Source organism: Penicillium waksmanii (assembly GCF_028829765.1).
Source record: "Penicillium waksmanii strain IBT 27052 chromosome Unknown utg000005l:1.0-5232799.0:1.0-5237142.0, whole genome shotgun sequence".
Taxonomy (NCBI): domain Eukaryota; kingdom Fungi; phylum Ascomycota; class Eurotiomycetes; order Eurotiales; family Aspergillaceae; genus Penicillium; species Penicillium waksmanii.
In genome coordinates this window covers 211,057-237,495 of record NW_026643252.1, presented here as the reverse complement: position 1 = coordinate 237,495, position 26,439 = coordinate 211,057, and the positions used below count along the sequence as shown (strand labels likewise).

At 43.5% G+C, this 26,439-nt stretch overlaps 6 protein-coding genes across 6 annotated transcripts; 5 read left to right on the top strand and 1 right to left on the bottom strand.

Moving 5' to 3' along the window:
- Positions 1 to 2,986: 2,986 nt before the first annotated feature.
- Positions 2,987 to 4,802, top strand: N7481_005001 (glycoside hydrolase family 125 protein; the record flags this gene model as incomplete). Its single annotated transcript, XM_057264220.1, has 4 exons — positions 2,987 to 3,387; positions 3,460 to 4,508; positions 4,594 to 4,648; positions 4,715 to 4,802. The coding sequence occupies 4 exons, from the start codon at positions 2,987 to 2,989 to the stop codon at positions 4,800 to 4,802; spliced, it is 1,593 nt and encodes a 530-aa protein (XP_057121940.1).
- Positions 4,803 to 14,961: 10,159 nt separating this feature from the next.
- N7481_005000 (fungal specific transcription factor domain-containing protein) lies at positions 14,962 to 16,288 on the top strand (the record flags this gene model as incomplete). Its single annotated transcript, XM_057264219.1, has 3 exons — positions 14,962 to 15,459; positions 15,539 to 15,722; positions 15,921 to 16,288. The coding sequence occupies 3 exons, from the start codon at positions 14,962 to 14,964 to the stop codon at positions 16,286 to 16,288; spliced, it is 1,050 nt and encodes a 349-aa protein (XP_057121939.1).
- A 977-nt stretch (positions 16,289 to 17,265) lies between these two features.
- On the top strand, positions 17,266 to 18,504 carry N7481_004999 (uncharacterized protein; the record flags this gene model as incomplete). The annotated part of the gene is made up of 4 exons (XM_057264218.1): positions 17,266 to 17,301; positions 17,370 to 17,544; positions 17,622 to 17,767; positions 17,821 to 18,504. The coding sequence occupies 4 exons, from the start codon at positions 17,266 to 17,268 to the stop codon at positions 18,502 to 18,504; spliced, it is 1,041 nt and encodes a 346-aa protein (XP_057121938.1).
- A 1,724-nt stretch (positions 18,505 to 20,228) lies between these two features.
- On the top strand, positions 20,229 to 22,086 carry N7481_004998 (putative GABA permease; the record flags this gene model as incomplete). The annotated part of the gene is made up of 5 exons (XM_057264217.1): positions 20,229 to 20,499; positions 20,559 to 20,726; positions 20,798 to 21,147; positions 21,210 to 21,932; positions 22,030 to 22,086. 5 exons carry the CDS (start codon positions 20,229 to 20,231, stop codon positions 22,084 to 22,086), a joined length of 1,569 nt encoding a protein of 522 aa, XP_057121937.1.
- An 879-nt stretch (positions 22,087 to 22,965) lies between these two features.
- On the top strand, positions 22,966 to 24,635 carry N7481_004997 (cytochrome P450; the record flags this gene model as incomplete). The annotated part of the gene is made up of 3 exons (XM_057264216.1): positions 22,966 to 23,294; positions 23,350 to 24,443; positions 24,496 to 24,635. The coding sequence occupies 3 exons, from the start codon at positions 22,966 to 22,968 to the stop codon at positions 24,633 to 24,635; spliced, it is 1,563 nt and encodes a 520-aa protein (XP_057121936.1).
- A 474-nt stretch (positions 24,636 to 25,109) lies between these two features.
- On the bottom strand, positions 25,110 to 26,184 carry N7481_004996 (polysaccharide deacetylase family protein; the record flags this gene model as incomplete). The annotated part of the gene is made up of 4 exons (XM_057264215.1): positions 25,110 to 25,580; positions 25,635 to 25,815; positions 25,881 to 26,075; positions 26,129 to 26,184. The coding sequence occupies 4 exons, from the start codon at positions 26,182 to 26,184 to the stop codon at positions 25,110 to 25,112; spliced, it is 903 nt and encodes a 300-aa protein (XP_057121935.1).
- Positions 26,185 to 26,439: the final 255 nt, after the last annotated feature.

Below are 26,439 nucleotides of genomic sequence, written 5' to 3'. Positions count from 1 at the left end.
GACCAACCAGTTAGCACTCAGCGCTATCACGGCCACTTGACTGGTCACATGAATGACCGGGCGGCATGGAGCCAGTCGAACCACAACAATCATACATTTCTATAGCCGAGGGGAAAATGGCCTAATGGGCTTAGTATCTTTGCCAGGACACGGGTTATGCTACTATGATGCTCATCTGACCAGACGAATTATAAGATCGGAATGCGTTGGGCTATATTCCACCTAGATGACTGCAATTATCATTGGGAGGAGGCGATATTTTCCAGCCGCGACTCTTGAAGAGCGTTTCTGATTCTCTTCGTTGGCCATCCATGCACAATCTCAGTTCGTTGTAGCATATCAAGCAGTAATTTATGGTCTTCTTCGTTGACTAAGCGATCACCAACAAGAGATATCCCGAAGCAGGATAAACACATGGCTGGTCCAAAGTCAGAATGGCTGAGACTCATCCCACACAGGAGACGACAATAAATCCGCGACATTTCTCTCCGTTTTTTGAATTTCTCGATTGCTTCCCAGCCCGATCCGTAGCACTGTGGGATTAAATGATGTAAGTAGGATCTTGCTTATAAGGTGATATCCGAATACAACCACTATTGCAGATCAACCAATGTCAGCCCACGTCGTCGAATTTTTCACTCGTAACCTACCGGCTGAATCATCGTGAAACCACATCTGAGGAAATCGAGAATTGCTGCTCTCAGATTCTGGGAGAACATAGACTGGGTGAAGGCTGCGTGGTAGCATATGATATAACTCCTGAATCATCCCATGAACCACCTGGTAGTTTTCTTGTGTTCGATGATGGCCACCAAAGCAAAATGTCACGATTTTAGCAAGGGTAAAAATGCAGCAATTTGCCCAATCGAATGCATCAGATAGGTTATAGGCGCGCTTCACGAAACTGACGTCGAGATTTATTTCGAGAGAAGAATGATTGAGAAGAGACGAATTGATTTCTTGCCTCAACGCCACCCAATAGGTGCGCTCGCGAAATTTGGATGGGTAGACGTCGAAAAGATCGGAATTTGTGAATTTCTCAATCCCCAGTAATTGAACTTGGTGGTCGGGGCCGCAGTAAACACCTACCACGAATTAGAACCGAGATTTACTCAACATAGAGGAGTTGACAGGTAAAATCCTCTCAATTAAACCAAAAGTGGACACAAAAACTTACTATCGAATTCCTCTTTAGTTCGTAGCATGATCATGGCCGCAAAGAGGTCGTCATCCGCTATGTCTGGTCCTGAATTCAAAATCGAAAGGAGGGCATTGAAGCAGTCATTATGATACGCTTCGGCTTTCTCGGAGTGAATGAGCCCCAAATTTGCACATTGCCGCGATGCAATGGCAAGAACAGAATTGAATATTATGATATTTGTCGCAGCTCGGCGCATTACTTCTCGGGTGAATGTTTTTTGCTCATCGTAGAGATCAAACTGCAAATGCTCTTACGTTAATTAACCAAGGCATTGGCGAATAGTGATAGACAGGACTCAGTAGACTTGCCCAAGGACCAAGGGTGTCAAAAAAATGGCGGAACAACATGGCCTCTTCCGCAGAGCTGACTTTGGGCCCACACGGAGGAGGCCAGAGCGAAAGTGAGGGGGTCCGGATTGCCGGCGAGTCAGACGGTGGGCGGAAATATTCTGATTCGGCGGTATCATCCGGAGTTGACGGAATGTCAGTGTCTATCTCGTCCTCGTCATACCTTCTGTGGGAGAGTGTCGGTGTGGAAGAGCTATTGTCAAGAGGACTGCCTTTCTCTTCCACAAAGGAAACTTTTAAAAATATCAACTTTCGTTCTCTTAGAAAGGGTAGCGTATGGACCAACTCTCTGGGATCCGAACCCATTGCTGCTCCGAAGAAAATAAGAATTCATAATCTCGCGCTTGTGTATTACTTCCACGATCCAAGCTGTCATTTTGTCAGTGGCCAATCACAAATTGAAATTAGACTAAGACGACCTGCTGAGTATGCGGAACCGATATGCCTCGTCTCGAGTACATCTCAGCTTTGCTTTTTCACAGTTTGTACATTGCACTGTGTTTTCGGTATAAATACCTATAACGAGCATGTTAAAACTTCGACTCAAGTTTGAAAGAGAAAGGGCACTGATTCCTTACACTTTACGTGGCGCCTCCTGCAGGGCTATCATCCTCAGCGCCATATTCAAAAAGAAGTCGGTAAACTTACCAGACAACCACCTTGAGTTCGTTTTAAAGTGGGACGCGGGGAAGGCGATCGATTGCGGCTGCTCATCATGCAGCGGACTTCACAAGGGTGAAAGGTAGACACTAGGAAGTGTGAAGGTATTGGCTTTTCGACGTCGCAGCCCCGCTCCCCATGACTAAGACATCACCAGATGCGGAATGGAGTACCTGACATCCTTCCTCGAGAACTCCTTTCCTTGTGAAAGACTCACAATCGCGGCATCACGAAACACCAGCTTCTTGCGAAATTTTCTCACAGCCTAGGTATAACGGGATTGAGTAGACATCGCTGTAACGCTAGCCGATGAGTTATGAGTTACTCAGAATAGTAGCCAGCTTCTTTTATTATTTTCGCATATGTGTCTGATACACTACAATTGCATCGGAGAGGCGGCGTCTCGTAGGAAGGCTTAGCGTCGCGTGGATGCATACTTTGCCAAAGCGCGTCTTTCTGTTTCCGGGCCTGGTTTCCTCTCTCGGAATTTAGATGAAAGTTCGGGATGTTTTGCCAGATTCGGTACTCAACGGGCTCCCCTACGTTTTGCAGTGGCAACTTTCGAAGATGGCCCCCACTTAGGGCCAATTGAAGACCCGTGGTTGGCATCACTTTGCGGTTAACGCCGCCCCCCTGAATGAGGAGTTGGATGTGGGGTCGGGCTTGGGGGACGAACTATATAGTGGTAGCATTCAGGTTCCTAAGCTGAAAGAGATCTCACAATCCTGTATCTGGCTTACACCAAGTTCAAATTAGGATAGCCGAACGCGTTTCAAAAATGTTTCTGGCTCAGATCGCCGGATTACTTTGCTTGCTGGGGGGAGTTGATAGCTTGAAGCTTGACAAGGGCCGAAGCTCGGTTCGTCTCAACCAAGGGAGGAGGTTTGCGGCCAATTCTACCTGCCCTACGGACTACACGACGTACGCCAGCTTCGGTCATGCTCCATATTCGGCGGGCAAATACCATTTGCCCTATCAGCGTCCTCCACCGGAATGCCGCACTTTCGTGTCCGAGGCTGTCGAAGACACTATCCAGCAAATGAAGACGATCATAGCCGACCCGGACCTCTACCGGCTGTTTGAAAACAGTTACCCAAATACGCTGGACACGACGGTCAAGTGGAAAGGCAAGGTGAAAAACTCGGATGAGGAGCTCACGTTCATCATCACTGGAGACATGTGAGTCCCCGCCTCGCATTCATAATTTCGGGATTCGGCAAGCGACCAGTGTTCTAATCGAGCCCTTTCTAGTGATGCGATGTGGATTCGCGACTCGACTTCTCAGTTGCATTCCTACTTGCCTTTTCTCAAAAATGCGACATCTCGAGACTCTTTTGCCTCCCTTTACCGCGGGCTGATCAACCTTCAATCTCGGTTTCTCCTCGAAGCACCATACTGTAACGCATTTCAGGCACCTTTGGAGTCGGGTCTTCCCCCGGCGAACAATTCAGGCGCCTCGGCCCAAACTACCGTGACTCCGACACCCAACAACAACACGGTTTTTGAATGCAAATATGAGCTCGACTCAATTGCGAGTTTCCTCCAAGTGTCCTCCGAGTATTTCGAAGCCACTCATGATACCAAATTTTTCACAAAATACAAATGGGTCGACACTCTGGAAGCCGTCTTGAAGGTTATTGAAGATCAAACCTATCCAACATACTCAGCAAATGGTTCAGTCGTCATCGCACCATACACGTTCTCGGCATTCACGGATCGTTCCACCGAAACACTCAGCAACAACGCCTATGGTAATCCTGTTGAGGGAGGCACCGGTCTCGTACGCTCAACCTTCCGACCGTCCGATGATGCATGCATCTACGAACTCTTCATTCCGGCCAATATGATGCTGGCCGCGAAATTGAAGGCCGCCATTCCCATCATCAAGTCTATCGGCAATCATGAAAACTTGGTCCGTATAATGCAAAATCGGGTTGCCCTGATCCAGGACGGCATCCGTACCAAAGCCGTTACTGCTGAAGGTGTCTTTGCCTTCGAGATTGACGGCTTCGGTGGCGTCAACTCTATGGATGACGCGTCAGTGCCCAGCTTGCTCTCCGCTCCTTATAATGGTTACCTCTCTCGCAATGACCCCATCTACCAAGCAAGTCGGAGAAAGATTCTCAGCCCCAAAAATCCATACTACATGCAGGGACCTGTGATCAATTCGGTGGGCAGTCCCCACATTGGGCCTGGATGGGGCTGGCCAATGGCGACGATCATGCAGATTCTTACCAGTGATGACGATGAGGAAATCACCCATTGTCTGGAAACTCTGGTTAGCAGCACCAACGGCCTTGGTGAGTCTCACAATCTCTGACTAATCTCAGATTACTCAATGCCATTCGAGGTATCAATACTGACCATCACATTTTCCGGTTGCAGGACTAATTCACGAATCTATATTCACATTTAATGAAACCGACTTTACTCGGCCTTGGTAAGAGCACCTTTTCGCGAAGTTAAAACGTTCTTGGCTTGAATAGATACTAAATCGAAATCGCAGGTTCGCGTGGGTCAACGGCCTGTTCGGCGAGATGATACTCGATTTGAACACGCGCAAGCCACACCTTCTCAAAAAGAGCTTCCAGTAATGTTCTCTAGCCATAGCCATCATGGGAGAACGGAATCATTTGGGAACCGTTGTTGAGGTTGGGTGATTTCTTTACCATTATAACAGGAGGTTAAGTGCCGGAATATTGATGTTGATAAATCTCACCCAAACGTCGGCCACAAGCGTCTTTCTGCTTGGAAACCCCGCACGATGGGGGTTGGATCTGCAAAAAACCAGCCATAGATGAGCTCTTGATATGGTAGCAATGCATTACCCAAAATGAAGGTAGTCCGTGTTTTAAGTCGAGCAACGAATGCGACAATGTTTGAAAATTATTGTCATCAGGTTGTAAGTTAGATGAATTGATTCGGCGTGAGTACATCTCTACTAGTGGAAACCTGCGTGCCGTTGATTTCTCCCCGCTCAGCCGATGATACTTCACGATCGACGCCGTCAACCGTCTCGGCCACAGTAAGGTGATGGGCCACCTTGACGAAGGAGAGGATGTGCTTGGATGCTTTGGCGATGTTAATAAGCTCATAGTACTCAATCACGAATCGATGTATTTCAAAGAATGGAGGACGATACATCAAAAGATGCATCAAATATGTAGGATATCAAAAAAGAAATAACAGGAACCGAGGCTTGTCTATACGCCAAACACGGGAGGACCATTCCCAACCCAAATTCCCTCCGTTGAATGCAAAAAGACGCTAGAAATGCACAATTAAACCCACCCAAGAAAGCAGACTCGGGATCTGGCCTATCAACGGCCTATGTCCTTGTTCAATACCAGTCATTTCTCGCCGGCTGAAGTGCTGACAAAACCTACGGGTCGGCGGTCCAGGCTTTGAAAGATCCGAAAGCCAGATTTGACCCGGAGAATTTGTTCAGTTTGGCCCTACCGTCACTTAAATAGAGAGTAAACAAGTAGCCTTTCCCCATTGCCACAGTCGTTGGCGGTCGCAACTCAACACAATCGATTTGAGAAATCAGAAATAGCCAGCATAAGGATCTGTCACAACATGAGGAGAGAGAGTATCGTCTATTATGTAACGAATAGATCCATAGAGCAAAAGAGTGTGTATTGAACGTTGTCACGTCGAGCGAGAGGTCAGTTCCCACTGGTCCTTACTAGACCTGGCATTGCACCGCCTAGAGGTGCAGGGTTACCCTTGTAAGAGCTCGATGCATGCAAATATGCGTAGTATTAATTGAAAAGTAACAAAGCTGAAAGAAGAAAAAAGAGAGATAGGCTCTCGAATACAATACTATTAGGGCGGGAGTGTGGGTCACGTGCTGGGCATGTGACCGAGACGACCTCAGGTTCGTTACACTACCCCCTCCTCTCAATAGGCCTGGTCCCAAGGCCTGAATTCTTCGATTCCGACCTCTTGTCTGAATTGCAGTCTCATTCCTATCCGGGCTAGTCATTGCTTTGTCATCGTCGTCATGGTCATCTATAAATTCGTCGTCCTCTGCGGCTTTCAGCTATAGCGGTAATCGTAGTGGTGGTCCTGGTTTGTCAGGGTATTGGTTATGGAATAGCTTCAATTTCTCTGGGGTATTTTTGAAATCACCTGCAGAGTACTAATTCGTGTCCTTATTTCTAATCTATGATGCCCTGTATTGTAATCGGCGATAATAGATGCGTGAATCCTCAATCTCGTCTACTTTGTATGCTTCTTCCTTGTCAATGACGATTGGGGGCGTAGTATCGGGGATCTGGCCGGTCAACGGTGCTGAACGGGCGGCCGGGCGAAGTTTATCTGGTGAGAAGACCGGGTGGACTTTTATTGAATTAGGTAATTTAAGACGCTATGAATTACCCTCCTTCTTGTTAATTTTGAATGGTCTATGTTGCTGGTTTGAGAGCTTTCGGCTACATCGTCCGGTCTTCTATATTTGAGCTGTAATGAAGACTAATTGACCGGGGGCGAATATGTCTGTACGGCGTCGAGTATCTGTGCGTCGTTTCTGATTCGCCTGAGCTATGTCTATTGCCTTGTGTGCTCGGTCCTATATATTTTTTATGTTGTTGGCTATATCTCGGGCCTGCTGGGTATCTTCTGAGAAGACTGTGGGTGTGTCTGTCGTCTAGTTAAAAGATATCCGAGGGTTGTATCCTTTTTCAATAAAGAATGGGGATTGTCTGGTACTGCTCTGTGGGAGTGTAGCCGTTGTATAGTTGATTAGGGGTAGGTATTCAGACCAGTTATCTTGATGATAATTAACATAGATATGCAATTGCTGCGCTATATACTTATTCGTAATCTTACTTTGCCTACCGGTTTGAGCATGGTGATCTGTTGATAATTTCCGCATAATGCCGAGGATGTGGGTAAGCTCCGTCCAGAATTCTGAGATAAACTGAGGACTACGGTCTGAGACGATAGTATCTGGGATCCTGGACTATAGGAGTATGTATTGAATGAACAGCCATGCCATCTGCTTTGTATCTGTTGTTTTGTGGCAGGGAATTGAGGTCTGTCTCTTCGAGAGTCGATTAATAAATACTAGGACCGTGTCGTAGCTGTGCTTGTCTATAGGGAATGACCGGAAATCTATTGAAAGGTGTTGACCGGGGCGTTCAGGAATGGGGAGGGGATGTAGCAACCTAGGAGGTTTGTCCTGCTAATACTTTGTTTGTTTGTAAGTTAAGTAATTATCGATATATCGGGTTATATCGGCCACGTATCCGGGCCAATAGTATTGATGTTTGACGAGTTTTAATATTTTGCTGTGTCCTGGGTGTGATGTGCTCGGTTGTCGATGAATCTCATCGAGCAGGCGGGCCTGGAGATCACTATCATCAGGAACTGCTAGGCGACCTTTGAATAGTAATTGATTATCCTTGATCGTCTATTGGGATTTGTTCTTATCAGAGGTTTGCTCTCGATATTTATTAAATGACGGGTGCGTCTGATTGGCAAGCAGAACATGTGCTATGATGGTCTCTGGGATAGCTGAGAGGGTGTTAACTAGCGTGACTATTATCTGAACTGCTGGATTAACTGTTGATCCGGCTCCGTCTGTGGGTTGTTCTACTATTTTGGGGGGAAATATCGGGGGCTGCTTAGTTTGCTTGTCGAGCTTCTCCTTGTGAGGCAGGATATCTGTAATTGTATTGGTGCTTCTAGGCCGATATTAAATGATGAAATGGAAGTATGAGATAAATTCTGCCTGTCGGGCTCGACAGGGGCTGAGTGTCTTCTTTGTTATGAAGTACTGTAAGGTATGATGATCGGTGTAGATATAGAAGCAGTCTTCTCGTTGTAACCCTTCTAATTTAGGACGCCATTCGGTTAATATGTGTACGATAGCGAGGAATTCTTGATTAGGTATACTATAGTTTCGTTCTGCAGGGTCTATTGACTTGGAATAATAAGCGACTGGGCGCCATAAGGCATCAGGGGAGGTGTACTGCGAGAGGACTGTACCGGTACAACCTTCAGAGGCGTCAGTTTTGACCTTTGTCTCTAGCTCAGGATCGTAATGTCGTAGGACGGGGGCGTTCGTTAATCGAAGCTTGATTTTATCAAATGTAGTCTGGCAATCTGCGGTCTATTCGAAAGGGACCTCTTTCCTCGTCAGGAGATATAGGGGTTTGGCAATACGGCCATAATTTGTAATAAAGCGGTGATAGAAGTTGCCAAAGCCAAGGAACGACTGTATACCCTTTACTGTCGTCGGTTGTTGCCAGTTCTGAATAGCTTTAATCTTCTGGGGGTTAACCTCTAGGCCATCAGTGCTGATGAAGAAGCCTAGGAACTTTGTGCGGGTGACATGGAATTCGTACTTCTCTCAGGGATGCCTGTAGACCTGTATCGATCAGGCGCTGTAGTACCAGATTTATGTGTTTAATGTGCTCCTTGATCGTATTACTGTAGATCAGGATATCGTCAACGTAGGTGGTGTAGAAATCATCGAGATACTCTCCCAACGTATTGTTAATAAAGCGTTGAAAGGTAGCAGGCGTATGTGTAAGCCTGAATGGCATTACTTTGTATTTGAACGACCTATTATACCTTCTTATAGAGCTAATCTTTATATAGGTATAATAAGCCACCGGCTGTGTGGGATTATTTATAGTGAATCGGATTTTTTCTGCCAGGGGTGGCAGTACAACTGCTGGGAACCTACCAACTAGAGCGGTTACTCGATCGAACACTCAGATCCTTCTTATTCTCGCTAAAGAGGGTTTTTCAGGCTCTTACAATCTTATAGGAAAATGTCAGTTACTTTATTATTCCTTTATGCTACTACTTCTACTCTCTGACAGCTATATAGGTATTCTAAATCTATAGACCTACTCTAAACAGAAAGTACTTTAGATATCAGATTGACAAAAACGATCAGGGCTGTAGAAAAGGTGATAGTGCCATATTGTTTGGATTCTATCTCTTCTCTCTATCTTAATACCGAGGTAATTCATCGATTATTTAATAATAGATACGGTAGTTTAAAATAGCCTATAGATATACTGTGGTATTAGAAAGCAGTATATAGTATTCTTTTAAAAACAGAGGGTCTTCAAAATCTCCAAATCTCTTTAACTAGAGGAACGTATTGGGTGTTCTGGTACTATAATATTGACGGGTTAGCCTAGCTCTTAAAACCCTTAATAGGCGTAAAACAGGTTTCAAACTTTAACGTAAATATTTACTGGCCCAGGCCAGTTGATCTAAAAGAGCTTTAACGTAAGCTAGGAGGGAAGCCTCCCTTTTGTCTTAAAGTAGTAGTAGCTTTAATACCTAACTGCTCCCTATAAATAGGTTAGGCTATATAAGTCTTAACTATATAAGTTCTAGCTGATATATAATCTAGAGATTTCCGGCTATAATCGGATTCTATACTGTCCGAAGTCCTAATAGCTATCTATCGTTTATATATGTAAAAGTATGTACCTCTAATTAGACTGATAAATTAATTTAATTTAAATATAATAAGTTTGATTAAGGCCGGCTTAGAGAAGATAGCTTATACTTTTTCTATATTTGAAAAAGTAGCAAAATCATACTAATTAATGTAAGATGGGAACGCTCAATGGCAGTCTGTCAAGCAGACGGGTCGATTGCAAGAGAACAAAACCACCACACTCGCAGAGTGCAGGAGAGAGTAGTAGTAGTAGGCAAAGCGTGACGCTATCGAGAAAACAGCATTCAGAGTATTCGAGCCCTTGCTCGAATACTAGCAATCCGAAATAACGCAAATAACATTGGTGACCCGAAAGGTGTTGTGTAAGCTAACTATCATCGAGGGCTTATATACTGCATGAATGTAAGGCCTCAGGCCTACAACGTCACCTGATATCACCAGAGCGATTCCCCCACTACATTAATTAATATATCCTCTGAACTAGACTCAACCTATAATTTTCTCTTTATAGACAATAAATATTGAATAATATTAGCAATAAAGGATAATATACTTAGTAGCGGGCTAGGGGAAATTGTGGGAGAAATAGGCTGCTGAACAACCGTATGTTCTTATATATATTAGTAATATAATACTTACAGTACTTCGCTAATTCAGCCATTTGTAATATAGTCGGTCTGCTTTTGCTGCTTATTTTGTACATAATTATCTTATACTGCTAGGGACTTAGGCTTAGCGTTATTTTATAACTGTATAGGTTAATTCTTACCTGGGTTAGGATATTTTGAGTTAAGACAAGGATATGGCGGGTATAGTTATTTTTAGATCAGTAATAATATATAAAATTACAGCTGTCGTCTGTCTTAATCTTACGGTTTAAAACCAAAACATAATCTAAAATACAGGAGTAACTATATCTAGATTTAGGTAATTATATAATTAGGGTTTGAAAGAGTATCTCTATATTTCCGATATAGAAGGCAATACTAGGCGCTACTGTAAGAAGGAACGTCCTTGCACTGGTGGTTTATAGCAGCGAAGGAAATACTTATCTATTCTTAATCTTAGTGGCTATATACCAATACCAAGATACCGAGCGTTTCAGAGAGACCAGGTTAGCCTAATTATAGCTTATATTGATACAGCTAAAAGGGCCCGTACAATGTTCAGGCGACAGAGCGTCATACTCACCTGCTCTTACCCCTTTCTTACCCTATTCTTACCCTATCTATCACACACTTACCCTAATTACCTAAGTCGTACGACGCTAAAGCAGCGCTTACCCTATTCTTGCCCGGGCCGTACCTACCGTACTACTTACTGTATTTTAGCTACTTACCAAATAGCCAGGCTCGCTAATCAATCGGCTTAGCCTGGTAGGGAAACAGCTGATCACTGCTTTTCTGTTGCGCAACCTAGGTTAAAAAAGGTGAGTGCTTAACGAGAAACTGAGAACCTAGGTAGGAATTATTACCCTCAGTCGTGCGAATACAGTACGGGCTACTTTAGCCGGACAGCAAAATGAAGAGTGATTAGCCTATAATACCTCTGCCAAGCTATCTGATCTAAAGCTTGTATTACTCTAGAGATAGCCTCTATATAGAGGACTTCCATTAGGCGGCTTAGGAAAAGATACATTACTATTTAACCTGGTCTCAAAGCGTACGGCGAATAATAGATTATAGGCTATAAGAGGAAACCCTACATACAGAAGACTTTCTCCTCAAAATAACAGTACAACAATGCATAAGCACAACGTTGATAATAATTTAACTGAGTGCAAAAGAGCATCCACTATAAGAACAGAGCCAGTAACAGACCAAGCGTATAATCTCTTCGAGAGTATTAGGAACTCCTACTCCAGCCTCTTTAAACTTTCTAACGAAAAGTCTGTTGAACTTCCAAGCCTGAAAGCAAACCGCCAGTATAATAAGCGGCTCTATAATATCTTGAAGCTTAAAGGCAAAAAGGGCAGTAAGGCCACTGTTGAGGAGCGGCTATTTTAGGGTATCGCTTAAAGGTCTCTGGCTCTCTAACTCTCCAGATCTATTTTTTTAGTTTTCAGTACGAATATCAGTGAGCTCCCAGTACCAGAAAGGGCTCTCCTAATACCGACTTGCTGAGAGAATAAACCTATCGAATATAAAAATAATTTCAGCTTATATTGTTTTCCTAAGTTACAGAATCAACGTTTAATCTATTTATACTTAATTTGAAAAGTTTTATCGCTTTTTATTCTCGAAGCACTCTCTTAACCCCTCACCAATTTCAATAATATTCACAATTCCTAAGTTCAGAAAATCATCCCTCTACACCCCCTGAAATATAATATACAAGGAACCCTCTGAGGCCAGAAAATATCTACTAATTCTCTGAATAATTATAAGAATAGAGCTCCATAAGAGGCTACAGTAGAAGAGCAAAGGCCAGGCTTTAAGCCAAAGATAACGGTAAAGGATACCCGCAAGGTAGCCTACAATACTTACAAAAATACATTGGCAAATTTATTATAGTAATTGTTTAGAGAAGGCACAGGTATATTTGTTCTTCTTTATTGGGGTAAAGAATACCAGTGCTCAGTTGTTCTAGTCTTAATAACTGATCTAGCCGACGAGACTTCTTTTTTTGACAAAGTAAAATCATATAGAATTTAGTAGGAGCTATTTAAAAGTATTTAACGATTATTTTATTTCGCAAGATGCCTAGGATATAACGATCAGTACTATCTCTACTAAGAATCAAAGGAATTCAACCGATAGAGGTCTGGATTAAAGCCGTATTAAATATAGGGGAAGGGGAAGGAGAAGTTTAAACTTCTAAGCTTAAGCAGAGCTTATTTCTCACAGTATAAGTCACAACTTCCTAATTAGGCCGTCTATTCTATCCCCTAGCTTTATCCCAAGTCCTTAGCTAAACCTTCGGCTATATATGCCATCTTTGCGATCCTCATCAACCCCTAACAAGACCAGCCCCTGGTTAGGTTGAGCGTTATAATATCTTACAGCATATTAGTCGTAAATATTTATCTACCATCCAGTATAACGGTAGTTTTCAGGATCATTTAAGAGAGATTTCTCTTAGGTAGATAATTAGCACAACGGCTAGTATAGCAGCATATAGTAAAACAACTGCGTAATTTGTTATCAGCCATTCCAAACTCCAAAAGATTTATAGTTCCCAGGCTTACTTAGAACCGTCTGGAAGCCTTTTGCGAAGCTGGATTTACAGCTTTCTAGACAGACGGCTGCATTCTATAGACCGCCTCAGAGTCATCCAATACCAAATGGATAATCTGGACTGATTAGATCCTTTTTAATAACTATAGTTCATAGCATAAGACTTAATTTTATCGTAAATTCATCGGTACCTAGCTCTTGTCGAAGTAAAGCTTCAAATCCGCGTCGTATCAAAGTAGAAGTTACTGTAATAGTGAGGTTGAATGATATCTATTGGCACAGGTAATACAACGTAATGACTGTGCTTGAATAACCTTCAGATAAAGATACATACAGCCTAATAAATTAGAGCATTCCGCTTATATTATATATGGCAAAACAAAGGGAAACGTAAGTAAGCTCCCAAAGGCACACTTTATGTTGCCATCGTATGGCCATTACAAGAAGCATTATAATTATCGTACTCTAAGTCGGCTGTAGAAGAATAATTAGTTATTGAGGACTGTATATTAGATTCTGTGTTTTGCCGCTCCTTGTTTATCTTAAGTATTAAACTTATTTTCGCTAATAGTGATGGAATATATCTGCTCGATAGTTTCAAAGGAATAATGTTTGCTATATAATAGGATAAGATAAAGTAAGTAATAATAGTCTTACATAGAGATAAGCCTTATTAGAACTTTTTTATATTTTAAAAAGCATAGAATACAAATATCCGCCAAATTTAAGCCTTCCCCGGCGGAGTTTCTTTAAGATATTTGGCCGGACAGAGGAACGGGTACTGAGTAAACAGTCACTGGCCCACTGTAGCATATTTCGGCGGCCGATGCTATTTCTAAGAAGCTGGTGCTTCTCCGTCCTATCTTTTGAGGAGAAATTATTATCCGTTTTATATTTTACACTGAATCCAAGATATAATGGTAAAAATGCAGAGGAGCTTTCGTCCGCCGTATGTTACATTCGGCGGTCGAATAATATCCGCTGAGTCAGCTATCCCCGTAATCCCCGAGAATTCTCTGCCGGCGGTCCAATATAACCCTTGGAATTGCTCAGTTAACATTCTATCATCCTTTATCTCTGTAGCCAAAAAAAAAGTGACTAGCTTACGGACAGACTTGCTCCCATCGATATAGATACAGAATACAAGATCAGTGCTGAATCAGAGGCAAAGCAGAAGAAGATCCGTAAAGGGATAAAGAGTTGTTCATAGTGTAAAAAGCGCAAGATAAAATGTGTATATACAGACTCCAGCTTTCCAAGCTATAATTAAGCCCTCTGTATAGGCTGTCAGCAGCGAGGGTCCAAATGTGTCAGCCAAGAGTTTAAGTTTATCGGTAAAAGAGAGAACGCAGGAAATATCGAGAGGAAAGGCTGACACACAAGGGGTAAAGATAAAGATCAGGATACGAGGGTTGAGGCTTTAGTTGAGCAGCTAATCAAGAAAGTAGACAGTCATAGGAGATTAGGAGTGCCCACAACTGGTGAAATTCCTATACCCGGTAGCAGTTATAGGATCCCTACCGCTACAGCCTCAGTAGACCAGGAACCTTTACGTTTCTTGTCTTTATATAAGCCTTCAGATGTATATATATTTTTTCCCTATTAAATTCGAGATCTTGATGAAACTGTTGCTTACTACTATTTTATCAGGATTATAGCCCGCTTAAATCGCAGAGGAAACATAAAAAACTATGCCGAAGATTATACGGATTCTTGCCCTTGTGCCAAGCTATGGAAATAATATGCAATGCCCGTGACAGGAAAGCTATACTTTTTTATAAGATACTGAAAACTCTATATCATATTCTTGAATCAAACAGCCTCAAGTCTCCAGACAGTTTACTTAAAATACCTAGTACGAATTTACATCCAGTGCTGATCGCAAGACATATGCTTTACATTGCTACTTTTCTGCAGTATCTCCACCCTGATATTCTTGAAGCAAGAAACGGTTTGCCGGAACCACTCCCCGCACTGATAAAGCGATTAGCAGAAACTGCTATTGAATTGGTCACGACGAATGATGAGTTTTTTGGCATTATTGAAGCGCTGGAGTGTGTTATGATAGAAAGCACGTACCACCATAATAGTGGAAGCCTCCGACGAAGCTGGATAGCGAACCGGAGGGCTATGGTTATCGCACAAATGTTCATTGAAAGTCGAGCAAAATACAAGGTTCTTGACGACAAAACGAACGCTTATCCGCAGTTTATGTGGTTTCGAATTGTCTCACTTGACCGTAATTTGTGTCTTATGCTGGGCCTTACGCAAGGCTCCTTTGATCAGAGTATGGCCACTGGCACAGTATTCATGGATGATATCCCTATGGGTCGCCTTGAGAGTATGCACTGTACTCTCGCGTCCCAAATATTGGAGCGCAACGAGTCTGACCCATACGCTAATGAATCTGCCCTGACACAAAGCCTCGACCTGGAGCTACAGAAAGCGGGAAGAAGCATGCCTAGCAAGTGGTGGCTTATGCCAAACCTAGGCAGTGTCATCAATAACCTACAGGCTCTATTGTTCGATATGGGAAGACTATTCAACCAGTTGTATCATTACAACTTGCTCAATCAGCTCCATCTTCCTTATATTCTTCGTTCATCACAGGACCGAAAGCACGAATATTCCAGAATAATCTGCGTAAATGCCTCAAGAGAAATTCTCTCGCGATTTCTCATATTTCGTGGTTACAGCAGTAATACTTTCTGCTGTCGGACAGTTGATTCTTTTTGCACTTATGGCCGCTATTACGCTACTTCTGGCGCATCTTGACAGCCACCGTTTTCCACAAACCAACAATCTCTTAGCGTATCAATATCTTAGTGATCGCGCCATGATCGAGCAGGCGCAGGTGAATATAGAACAGATCAGCCGTGTTAACGGAGATACTTTAAGTGCCCAAAGTGCGAGCTTATTGTATGACTTGCTGGCCATCGATTCCGAAACAGCAGATGGCGTCAGTACCGAGAGTGTCAGCGTTCAGACATAAGAAGATACACTGTCGCAGTCAAGTAAAAACGACAGCGGCGTTGTTCAAGTGCAAATACCTTACTTTGGCATTGTCAGGATTGCTCGTCATGAAATTGTTTTCAAGGAAATAGTCAACGCACAATCCCCTATAAGTAATGGCCAGCCCTTAGCTCCGGTGGTTGGTATGCAGAACTCCGACAGCTCAGACACTGCAGTGGGTGGTTTTGGTTCTGGTCGCTCCGACGGAAATGATTTTTCTAGGTCAATCATTGAATCGAATTACAACTCTGTCGATAACATGAATGGCCCATCTGAACAGCTCGCATCACGATGTCCAGGAAAAGTTTCTGATGCCCTCCCGCAGAACTCTCAGGATCCTGGCCTAACTGCCGGGGTGGACGACTGGGCATTCCAGGGTGTCGGAATGGCTTTCTTCGACAGCATAATGAGAGGTCTTGATAACGGAAATACTTCAGAGACCTGGGTCAATAACTCTTAATTTAAGATACAATAGTTCTGTAATGATTCCACGTACCAGGCGCAAATTGAGCCGATCCGAGACAAGGTCGTGACTCGGAGCGACGACAGATATAGGTATCGACGCAATGCGATTTTCTTTTTGAAATCTTATCTAAAAGATCCATCCACTGCATGGATGGATTGGTTCCCATTCAGGTTCTTTTAGTATATTTTCATTATATAAATGGAATGCAATTATCTTGTTCTGTGCACCTTCACCTATATTGACAACAACCTTGGAAGGACCGACCGTGCAGTATTGTGAAGGCTGTGGAACCAAAACGGACAAAATACGCCACTAGGCTAGAAAGTGCGCACGCACAGTTTTTGCATCTGTACACTGTATTTTCCCATACAGACAAAGGCCGTATGCCTCAGGCAGCGATGTCTGGCTTCCTCCTAGATCTTTATGCATTCGTGGATCATCACCACTTTCATAGTTTTGTGTTTTTGTCAAGTATCAAGAAAAGAATTGGGCGTTGAATGCTTTCCTTGATCCCCTTCCTTGCTATTTCCAGAGACTTCAAGCGAAGCAATCAATCAGACACAGAACAGGAATTTAACATATTGAAGACAGTGAAGGGTCTCTCGCAGCATCATATTCGACCTAGAATGAAGAAACAATATGCTAATCCAGGTAATGTTGAGCTTACGCTGTCAGGATTTAGCGGTCATATTCTCATACGCGGGCCCGTTCAACGACCTTCCTAAAATGGACAGGAATTGAGTGATCAACTAATACCCAAAAATAGTCATTCCCGAGGTCAATACTATAGATTTCGCCTCATCTAAGAATTCTGCCCTATTACCCACTAAAATACAAATTTCTGCAAATGGTAATTAATTCGGGGCCCATATTTATATATAACAGGTCTATTACTTGGATGATTGAACAGTCAAAAAGTTTTTCAAAAAAAGAAATCAGCCCAGGGATTGGATTGCAACTACTACCCGAAGATGAAAACAATTCAATGCGATGGAGCGCCGTACGAGGTAATTTTTCTCTCGCTACTATTCTTGAATCTGAGTTCACCCAATTAATTCATTCTGAAAAACAATAGATTGGACAGGCACATGGAGTGGGCGCAAAGGAAATGATTAGCCGTAGTGTCTCATTTTACCAGAAGATGTTTCTGCATACTTGCAAGATGGAATGGCATACGGTACGCGAAATCGCCAATGGCTGGCAGGGTGAAATTGAGCAGAAGTTGCCGAAGTACTACAATGAGATCCAGGGTAAGTTAGAGTTGAATGGCACCAACTCTGTATTCAGCTCTTGGACCTTACGTTCCTGACAAGAAAAAATAATTTAGGTATTGCAAATGGTTCTGGATTACCATTTATCGACATTTTGATACTCAACATTCGCACCGAGATCGCGTTCGGAATGTTCAATGATGGGTGTACGAGCTTGTATTGGAAAACCCAGACCAAATCCTTTCTAGCCCAGAACTGGGATGTAAGTTATGCTTGGCTTGAAATTACTATAATCACTTTCTTACATTCGCATAGTGGATGGAAGAGCAAAAGCAGAGCCTTGTTATCTTGGACATTACCAGGGACAACGGACCTCGAATCAAGATGATTACCGAAGCTGGTATAATCGGAAAAATTGGACTTAATGAATTCGGCGTTGGTGTATGCTTGAATGCCATTAAGGTTCCGGGTTACGATTTGTCGCGTCTTCCAGTTCATCTTGCGCTTCGATCAGTACTGGATAGTCAATCAGCCGATGATGCTGCTCGGTGGCTACAAGAAATTGGAATAGCTGCGTCAGCTCATATTCTCATTGCTGATAAAGGCAAGGCTTTCGGGCTGGAGTCAACCGCAGAGACTATCAGAATTATTGGTATGGATAAGGAAAACCGTATTGTTCACGCAAATCACTTGCTGTTGGAACACGATGGTCCCGTGGATGCTGGCTGGCTGGCAGACTCGCCTCCACGACAGCAGCGTATCCAGCAACTAACTTCGGAATTTGGCTCATCTACGGATAGAGAACCAGATGCAACTGATATCACACATATTTTGGATGACCATGATGGCTTCCCATTTTCTATATGTCGTTACGAGGAAGGTCCTTTGGGAATGGATGCTACACTTTTCAGCATTGTCATGGAACTTCGGGGAAGAACTGCCACTGTCTACCTGGGAAGGCCTTGCCAACCCGAAGAAGTGATATTATTGGATTTTTAATGATAAGCCTGAATTTTGCCCATATATTGTAATAGAATTTTAGGCCTATGCGCTTAAGAATCGTGAGATTCCTACATCTGGAAGCAAATAATTGAATTGGCTTTCATTAGTTTCATCTAAATAATTCATAGGAAAGTCTTGTGGACCAAAAGGCGGCTTCCACTATTGTCTTTTTGTACTAGTAGCTTACAGAAGGCGGCTTCAATGAAAATCACTTATGGTGAACTAACCACCATACCACCCTAAATAAAACTATCTCCGCATCTCTATCAAATTAAGAGACCGTTGCGGGCTTTTGGGAAGCCCCAAGTATACACCACCTGAGCATAAGTTCTGAAGCAAAGAAAAATAGTAACCAAAACTAGATACAAGCGATACTAAAGAGTTAAAGGTAATTTGAGTTCCTAGTATAAGACCAATCTTGAGCCTATGAAGAGAATGGGTGAGCACCGCCACGCCATCCACCTCAGCAGTTCTCTGATAGTAACAACAGCTTGCCTTCGCCCATTTTATTTATTTTCCGTATCTATAAGCAGCCTGAACCTGGATCTCTACCAACGCCTCTGGTGGGAAGAGGGCATTCACACAAATTGCCGCCCACGCAGGCTTGTTGTTTCCAAAATATTTCCTGGCAATTTCCGCAATTTGCAATTGTTCTTCCCGTGTCAAAATGCCAACGTGAAATGACGTGACATAAAATATCCCTCCCCACAATTCTCTAGGATTGGTTATATGAGGGGATGCTGAGGCCAAAGATCTCTCAATATTGACCATTGATTTTTCGAATTGCTCGGCATGGGTTCCCCACATCGGTTCATGATTATCGGCAATTTGGCCTGAGGTGGCAACAATGCGAGCATCGGCAGGAATTGACACGGCTGCTGAAATGTTGAAAGTATTTCCCAGCTGTTCATAGCCCGGGTAGTCGGATCCAGTGACTACTGACCTGTTCGGCATCGTACCCGTGAGGAAATGATGGAGGGAGGTAAGGAGAAAAAAAAAAGTTATATTTGAAAATTCTTGGTGATCAGTCTCCTTTCATTATAACCACAGTCCTTAAATATTCTTTGCCTTTTCAAATATATGAAATCATCAATTATGATCACCAATTCAACACTAATGGATCTCAAACATTTCCATGACCTTTTAGGTAGGTAAATGATATCAATAGATAGCGGAACATCATTTCCTGTATCCTGATCGAGAGATTGGGGCTATGGCTAGCAGGCCATGTGACAAATCAGAGCAGAAGACAATATTAGGTTTCATCGACAAAATCCATGTTGCTGCTCGGTCGTGGCAACCTTGGGCCACGGGAGGAAAAATGTGTAATCATGAGCTAGTCCCAATGTGGTATATGAATGAGATGCTATATTAGGCTCGAATTCAAGCCAAGTTAAAGTGAGAACTTTTCTGGCGATTAGAGAAACACCCAGGAGTGGTCAAAATTGATATGGACCCGACGTTTATGAATCATTTGCCCTCGGGAAGGTTTTGAGGCACAAAATGTGAAAATCTCATTGGCAGCCGCGAAATCCTATAATCAGCAATTTGCGGGGTTTGATAGTCAGTCTGTTTAATTCAAGATCTACTATCCTGGTATATAAGAAATAGAGCTTAAAGCAATGGCATATTTACTGAATGAAGCCTTTCTGTTTTCGCCTTCTTTCTACCCGCCATTTTCCCGATAGTTTTATTCTCGGATGGCTTGACTTATCATTACAATGTCAGACTTCATATCCAATTCCATGTCTAAGATGCCAGATCAAATTGAAACCGGCAACAAAGATGGCCACAATATTGAGAACCTTCTGGTTTACGAACCTGATGAACTTCCAAAGCAATTCTCCCTTTTTTCCACTCTCGCGTTTGGATTCAGCATGACGAATTCCTGGCTCGGTTATTCTGCCACTTTCATTACGCCGCTGCTTCTGGGGGGAAGCCCAACCGTGTTTTTTGGTCTGATTGCCGCTTCAATCGCGAGTTGCTTTATTAGTAAGGGACAGACTTCTGATTCTGAAGGCGACGATACTCTGACACACCATTGTTTCTAGCGGCGGGTCTGGCAGAGCTCGCCTCGGCATATCCCTCCAGCGGCGGTCAGTATCATTTTGCGTACATGGTAACACCTCCAAAGTACAGTGCCATAGTAGCCTTTGTTATGGGCTGGCTGAGTGTAGTGGCGTGGGCCCTCACGAGTGCATCCACTGCCCTGGTCTGTGGTGAGTTTTTGTTGAACTAAAATCTGAAATGAAACACATGGTTACGCATACTCATAAATATAAACATTCAGCTCAGATGGCTGGAAACCTGGCCGGAATATACCACCCGAATTATGATGTGGAGGCTTGGCAAACTTGGATGATCTACATGCTATTGGTCTTGACTTCAACGGCGATTGTCTGTTTCTTGCCAACCGCTCTCCCCCGAGGAGAGATGGTGATGTTCGTCAGCAGTTTTCTAGGATTCATCGTTAGCCTTGTTACTGTTTTGGCTATGCAGTCAAACAAACAGTCAGCAAAGTCAGTATTTATTGATTATGAAAACTCAAGCGGCTGGGGTGATGGTACCTCCTTCATAATCGGGCTTGGGACATGCATGTATGCATACTTGGCTATTGATGGAGCTTGCCATATTGCAGAAGTAATGCATTCCCCATCTCAGCATTCTCCGTCATTTATTTTTTACTTACTAAATATAAATAGGAGCTTCCAAACCCCAGCCGTGACGTCCCTCGCGCCATGGGACTAACCATGCTCATTGGCATAATAACGGTCATCCCTTGGACGATCGCGTTTCTTTTTTCAATTACAGATACGGACGCCGTCGCTTCCTCGTCGATTCCGGTGTATACGATTTATCTACAAGCTACGCGAAGCAGACCTGTGGCCACATTTCTCACCGTATGGATTCTCTTCGTTTACTTCGGTGCCCTGGTATCATGTATTGTGACTACTGGGCGACTTGCATATGCCTTTGCTCGTGATGGGGGACTTCCATATTCGAGCCTTTTTGCTCGGATTCATCCTACATATCAAGCCCCCATCAACGCGACATTGGCTTGTGCTGCTGTGGTCATAATCTACGGATTAATTTATATTGGATCCGCCACGGCTTTCAACAGCTTCATATCCATGTCTATCTTGTCGCTCAACTTGACTTACGCTCTACCTCAGGCCATTCTTTTGGTACGAGGTCGGGAACACATCCTACCAAAACGTTCCTTCGCCTTGGGCCAACACATTGGGCCAATTTGCAACGCATTTTCAATCCTTTGGGTTTTTTTCATTACTATTATGTTTTGTTTCCCCACATCCATTCCTACCACAGTCGCCGATATGAATTATGTTAGTGTTATTGTAGTTGGAATCTCTTTCTTGATCTTGATATCATGGTGGGGAGGTAAAAGAAAGACTTTCTCCGGGCCGGTAAGACTCCCTTGAATCCTTCCTGAGACCACATTGTTCTCTACATGTTTGCATTTTACTGGTACAAGGCTAAAATTTACAGACAATGGAGATACAGGGGCTTGAGGTTATGCTAGAGGATAGCAGGGCAACTGTTCCGGTGAGGGATGTGTAGTATTATAGTTGGGATTAAATAACTTGAAACTTTATCAATTTCAACTAGAATCCAAATAGTCCCGAAACATCAAGCGAATTTACTCTTAAAGTAATCGTTTCAAGTTTTAAGTGCAGTGAGGTGAATGTAAATTTCGACAATTAGTGACGTGTTGCTTCATAGTGTTCTAGAGCCTTGGATAGGCGCTTTCCCAGGTGATTTCTTTCGCTACAATTGCTCTGGGGATGTTTGCATCCAGGCTCTGAGATATGGATTCTAGGCCTACAAAAAAAGACCTCGAGACTCATGGGTGATCGCCTAGGTGATTTATTAGGAATCAATTGTAATGTATGAAACTCTCTATCCTCGAACACCATGATCTGATCTGTTTCCGTGAAATCTTTTGGAAATATAATTGTATCAGTTTTATTGCCACTTCTCTGATAGACATATACGGGCCCTGTCTCCGCTTTCCGAGTGGGGTCGACTCATTTATTTGCTGTATGAGGCTAAGATCTGCGCTGGTCGAACGAGGACTTGAGAGCTTATCTTTTTTCTAACCAGGCTGCCAACCCTGATCCATGAGGTCTATTCTGCACCATGTGCGAGGGGAAAATTTTATGATATGCTTACCAGTTACCGGAAATAGTCATAATGTGATCCGAGGTTGATTGGGTGTCATGCTGGTTTGCCAGTCATGTTGTTGCATTTTCGTCTTGCGTAATGCGACTGAAAAAATGGAGGCCTTTACAAAGGTGCTCATTCGTTCCATTTTGAGATATCTAAAATAAGCCAAACAAGGCCATAATTATAAAGGTTAGACTGAAAGCACCTGAGAGCTTTCTCTAATGTTGAGACACCTTCAAATCAAGTCTTCAGTGCAAGGGCCATTTCAAAAAGATGGAACCTCATTTGTACTACGCGATCGCTCTGCTCGGCGCTACTGCAACAGTTTATAAGGTTTTCTTATATCCCGCATTTTTCTCGCCTCTTTCAAAAATCCCGAATGCACACTGGTGTTGCAGTTTCTGTCCCATCTGGATTTTCTGGATGAAATGGACGAAGCAAGAGAACAACCGCATCTACGAACTTCATATGGCCAAGGGCCCCGCCATTCGTCTTGCCCCCAACTTGGTGAGTGTGAACTGTTACGAGGATGGTTTGAAGCGAATCTATCATGGAGGATTTCCGAAGCCAGAGTTTTATTTCAACGGATTTGCTGTTTATGGGTAAGAGCAACTGGCCTAATCACGGAGAGCGACCTCAATTAATTTCCATGGATAGTACCGACAATCTATTTACCATCAAGGACAATCAAACCCATGCCGCGCATAAAAAAGCCCTGTCGAGCTGCTTCACAAAGTCGTCTGTCATGTCCTCCCAAACTGCCCGTGGCGCATCACGAGACATCTTATTCAATCGTGTTCTTCCCATTATACATAAAGCCTCCGTGGAAGACAAGCCAATCGAAGTCATGGATCTTACCTACGCGTACCTCCTAGACACTTTTGTCCAGTGGCAGTTTGGCCGATCGATAGCCAGTAATTTGGTCGAAAACGAAAAAGAAAGGAGATTCTACTTTGACGGGTTCCTTGGTGTGGCTGAATACACATTTTGGCAATACAACTTCCCTCGTCTGGTTTCCATGTTCCAGAAGATTGGGATCTATCTCATTCCCAAGAGTGTCCTGACTGCTTTTGAAGGTGTTGAGAGTTGGAATTTGGAGAAATGCGATCAAGCGCAACAACTCTTGGCCAGTGGAAAGGAGCTTTCAGTCGATGATCAACCAGTTGCATTCGAACCTGCACTGAAAGGGATGAGTGAGGTTCACGCAAAGCCAAAAATGTACCCCAAGAGGCTTCCACTGGCAAGTGACATGTTTTCTTTGAATTCTGGTGCATTCGAGACCAGCGGCAACACCTCCACCTACTTGCTCTATGAGTTGAGCCGACACCCAGAGTGGCAGGCTAAGCTTCGTGAAGAACTGCTTGGTCTTGATATGCCCTTGAGGCATGTGCCCGGAAAAACTGTTGAAGTTGAAGACATCACGAACCCTCAGGATATCGACAAGCTGCCAATCCTACACGCTGTTCTAATGGAAACCCTTCGAATTTGGCCCTCGGTGCCTGGTGGTCAGCCCCGAGTCGTCCCGCGGCCTTGCACCTTGGGAGGCTACCACAATATTCCGGCTGGAACGACTGTGCAATCTTATGCATCTGTTCTCCACCGGATGCCAGATATATTCCCTGAACCCTTGACATGGAAACCAGAGAGATGGCTTGATTCATCGCCAGAACAGTTGACTCTTATGCGAAAATGGTTCTGGGGGTTCGGCAGTGGTGGAAGGATGTGTCTTGGGATTCATTTCGCCTATTACTGTGAGTCACCTAGCAACTCATGGTACCAGTCTGAGCTCACAATTTACTTCAGCGATAAAATATTTCTTCGCAAGCATTTATTCCAATTATACTACCAGTATTCACGACCACGGAGATATGGAAGCAAGTGACGGTTATCTTGCGGGGCCAAAGGGGCATCGTTTGGAACTTAAGTTCCATCTCTTGGAGTGAGGGCTGAGGTATATGAGGTGAGTGAGAGTTGGCGGTATCCTATGAAATATTCAATAGTTCAATTTATCTTTTTTCGTCATGCAAACTGGTTGTGAAACCGCGAGGTTTGATTTGCCTTGGAGATCAAGTATCCAGCCTACATTCTAGTTACCCAATTCTAGAGCCAATCCCATCACTTGGACTCACTTCATCGTAGATTCACTTCATCGTAGCATAAGCACGAAGATTCCGTTGGGCTTGGCGTGGAATCTTATAGCTTATGTCGCTTCAATTAATTTACTGGCGGCCGCCGCTTTCTTCTCGCGACCAGCTTTGCTCAGCATGAGACGTAGGTACTAGTTGTGTTGCTGAATTCATTTTAATTTTTTTGGAAAATACTTTTGCTTTTCAGTGGAAACCCAGGTATCGATCATTTCAATTTATAAATCTCTTGAGCTCATTATAATTCGCAACATATACGTCCGAGTCTCCTTATTAATCCACTCCACCCTCCACTTCGAACCCTCCAATTCTCCCCGCCTTGAACTCCTCAACCATCTGCTCAAAGGTACACCACTCCACGCCTTCGTGCGAATTGATGTAATTGATGAGTCTTTCATGAAGCATAATGACCTGAGGCTTCCCGCTAACCTGGGGATGGATTGATATCGGGAAAACAAAGGTATCGTACTCTTGGTACAGAAAATCGAATTGGGCTTTCCAAAGTCTCTCGATGACCTCTGGATCCACATAGCCGTGTGATGGACCATCAGTGAGTTGAAAAGGAGGCCAGTCATCTAAATGCCAATTCGCAGGTACTTCAACAATATTGCTTGGCTTGAGTTTACCCATTGGCTTCATCCACTGCTCCGCAGGTTTGGAGAGGTCAGTTGCAACCAGTTCGCCTGAGGTGTAGGGAACATAGTAAAGCTGGGAATCATGATGCATGAAAGAGTGGTCATATTCCTGGTGGGGAGGTTAGATATCTCACTTTTGGATATGTTCATGAATTTTTCATACCAGACCAAATTCTCCCAGTAACTCGATGGTACGGCTTGAAGTTCTCCAAGATGGCGCCGTCCATCCTTTTGGGTGCTTTCCTGTGAATTTTATTGCAGCTTCGATGGATTTAGCAAGCACGTCACGTTCTTGCTCTTCTGTTAACATATCCACATTCTCGTGTGTGTATCCATGAAGACCACTAAATACTGTTAGTCAGGATTCCCTCCAAGACACTTTAATTTATCTTGCATGTAAAAATCTTACATTTCATGCCCAGCGTCGCGAATCTTTGTCATCTGACCCGGGAATGACTCAAGTGAATGAGTTGGAATAAACCACGAGGTTTTGATGTCGTGTTTGTCCCAAAGTTTCAAAAGTCGGTCAATTCCTACGGTCGCACCGAATATTCCACGCGATATGTCAGTGAAGTCAGGTATATGGCCGTCTTCAGTGTTGACCCTATTTCTAATTAGTCTCCTGTTTATAGAAAAACAAAAATAGTTCAGCCTTACCAGCCACTAACTGCATCGACATCGATGCCATATCCAACGAGCACGCGTTTCACCATGATACAGATTCGAGTTGGGTTGCAATTTAGACTTGGAACTGAAAATAAATAAATATATATGAATGAATAAACCAACACAGGCTCGTCTCTATAACCATTGAAGGGCAGTTCGCCATGAGGGTCTTTATCGATCCGAGGTTGTGATTGGTTAGCTCAACGACCTTCCTAAAACGGACAAGCGATTATAAAGCGGTCCGTGCGCCAACATGGCTCTCCAGAATTGATGCTAGGATAACAATGTTCGTCTTATCATTT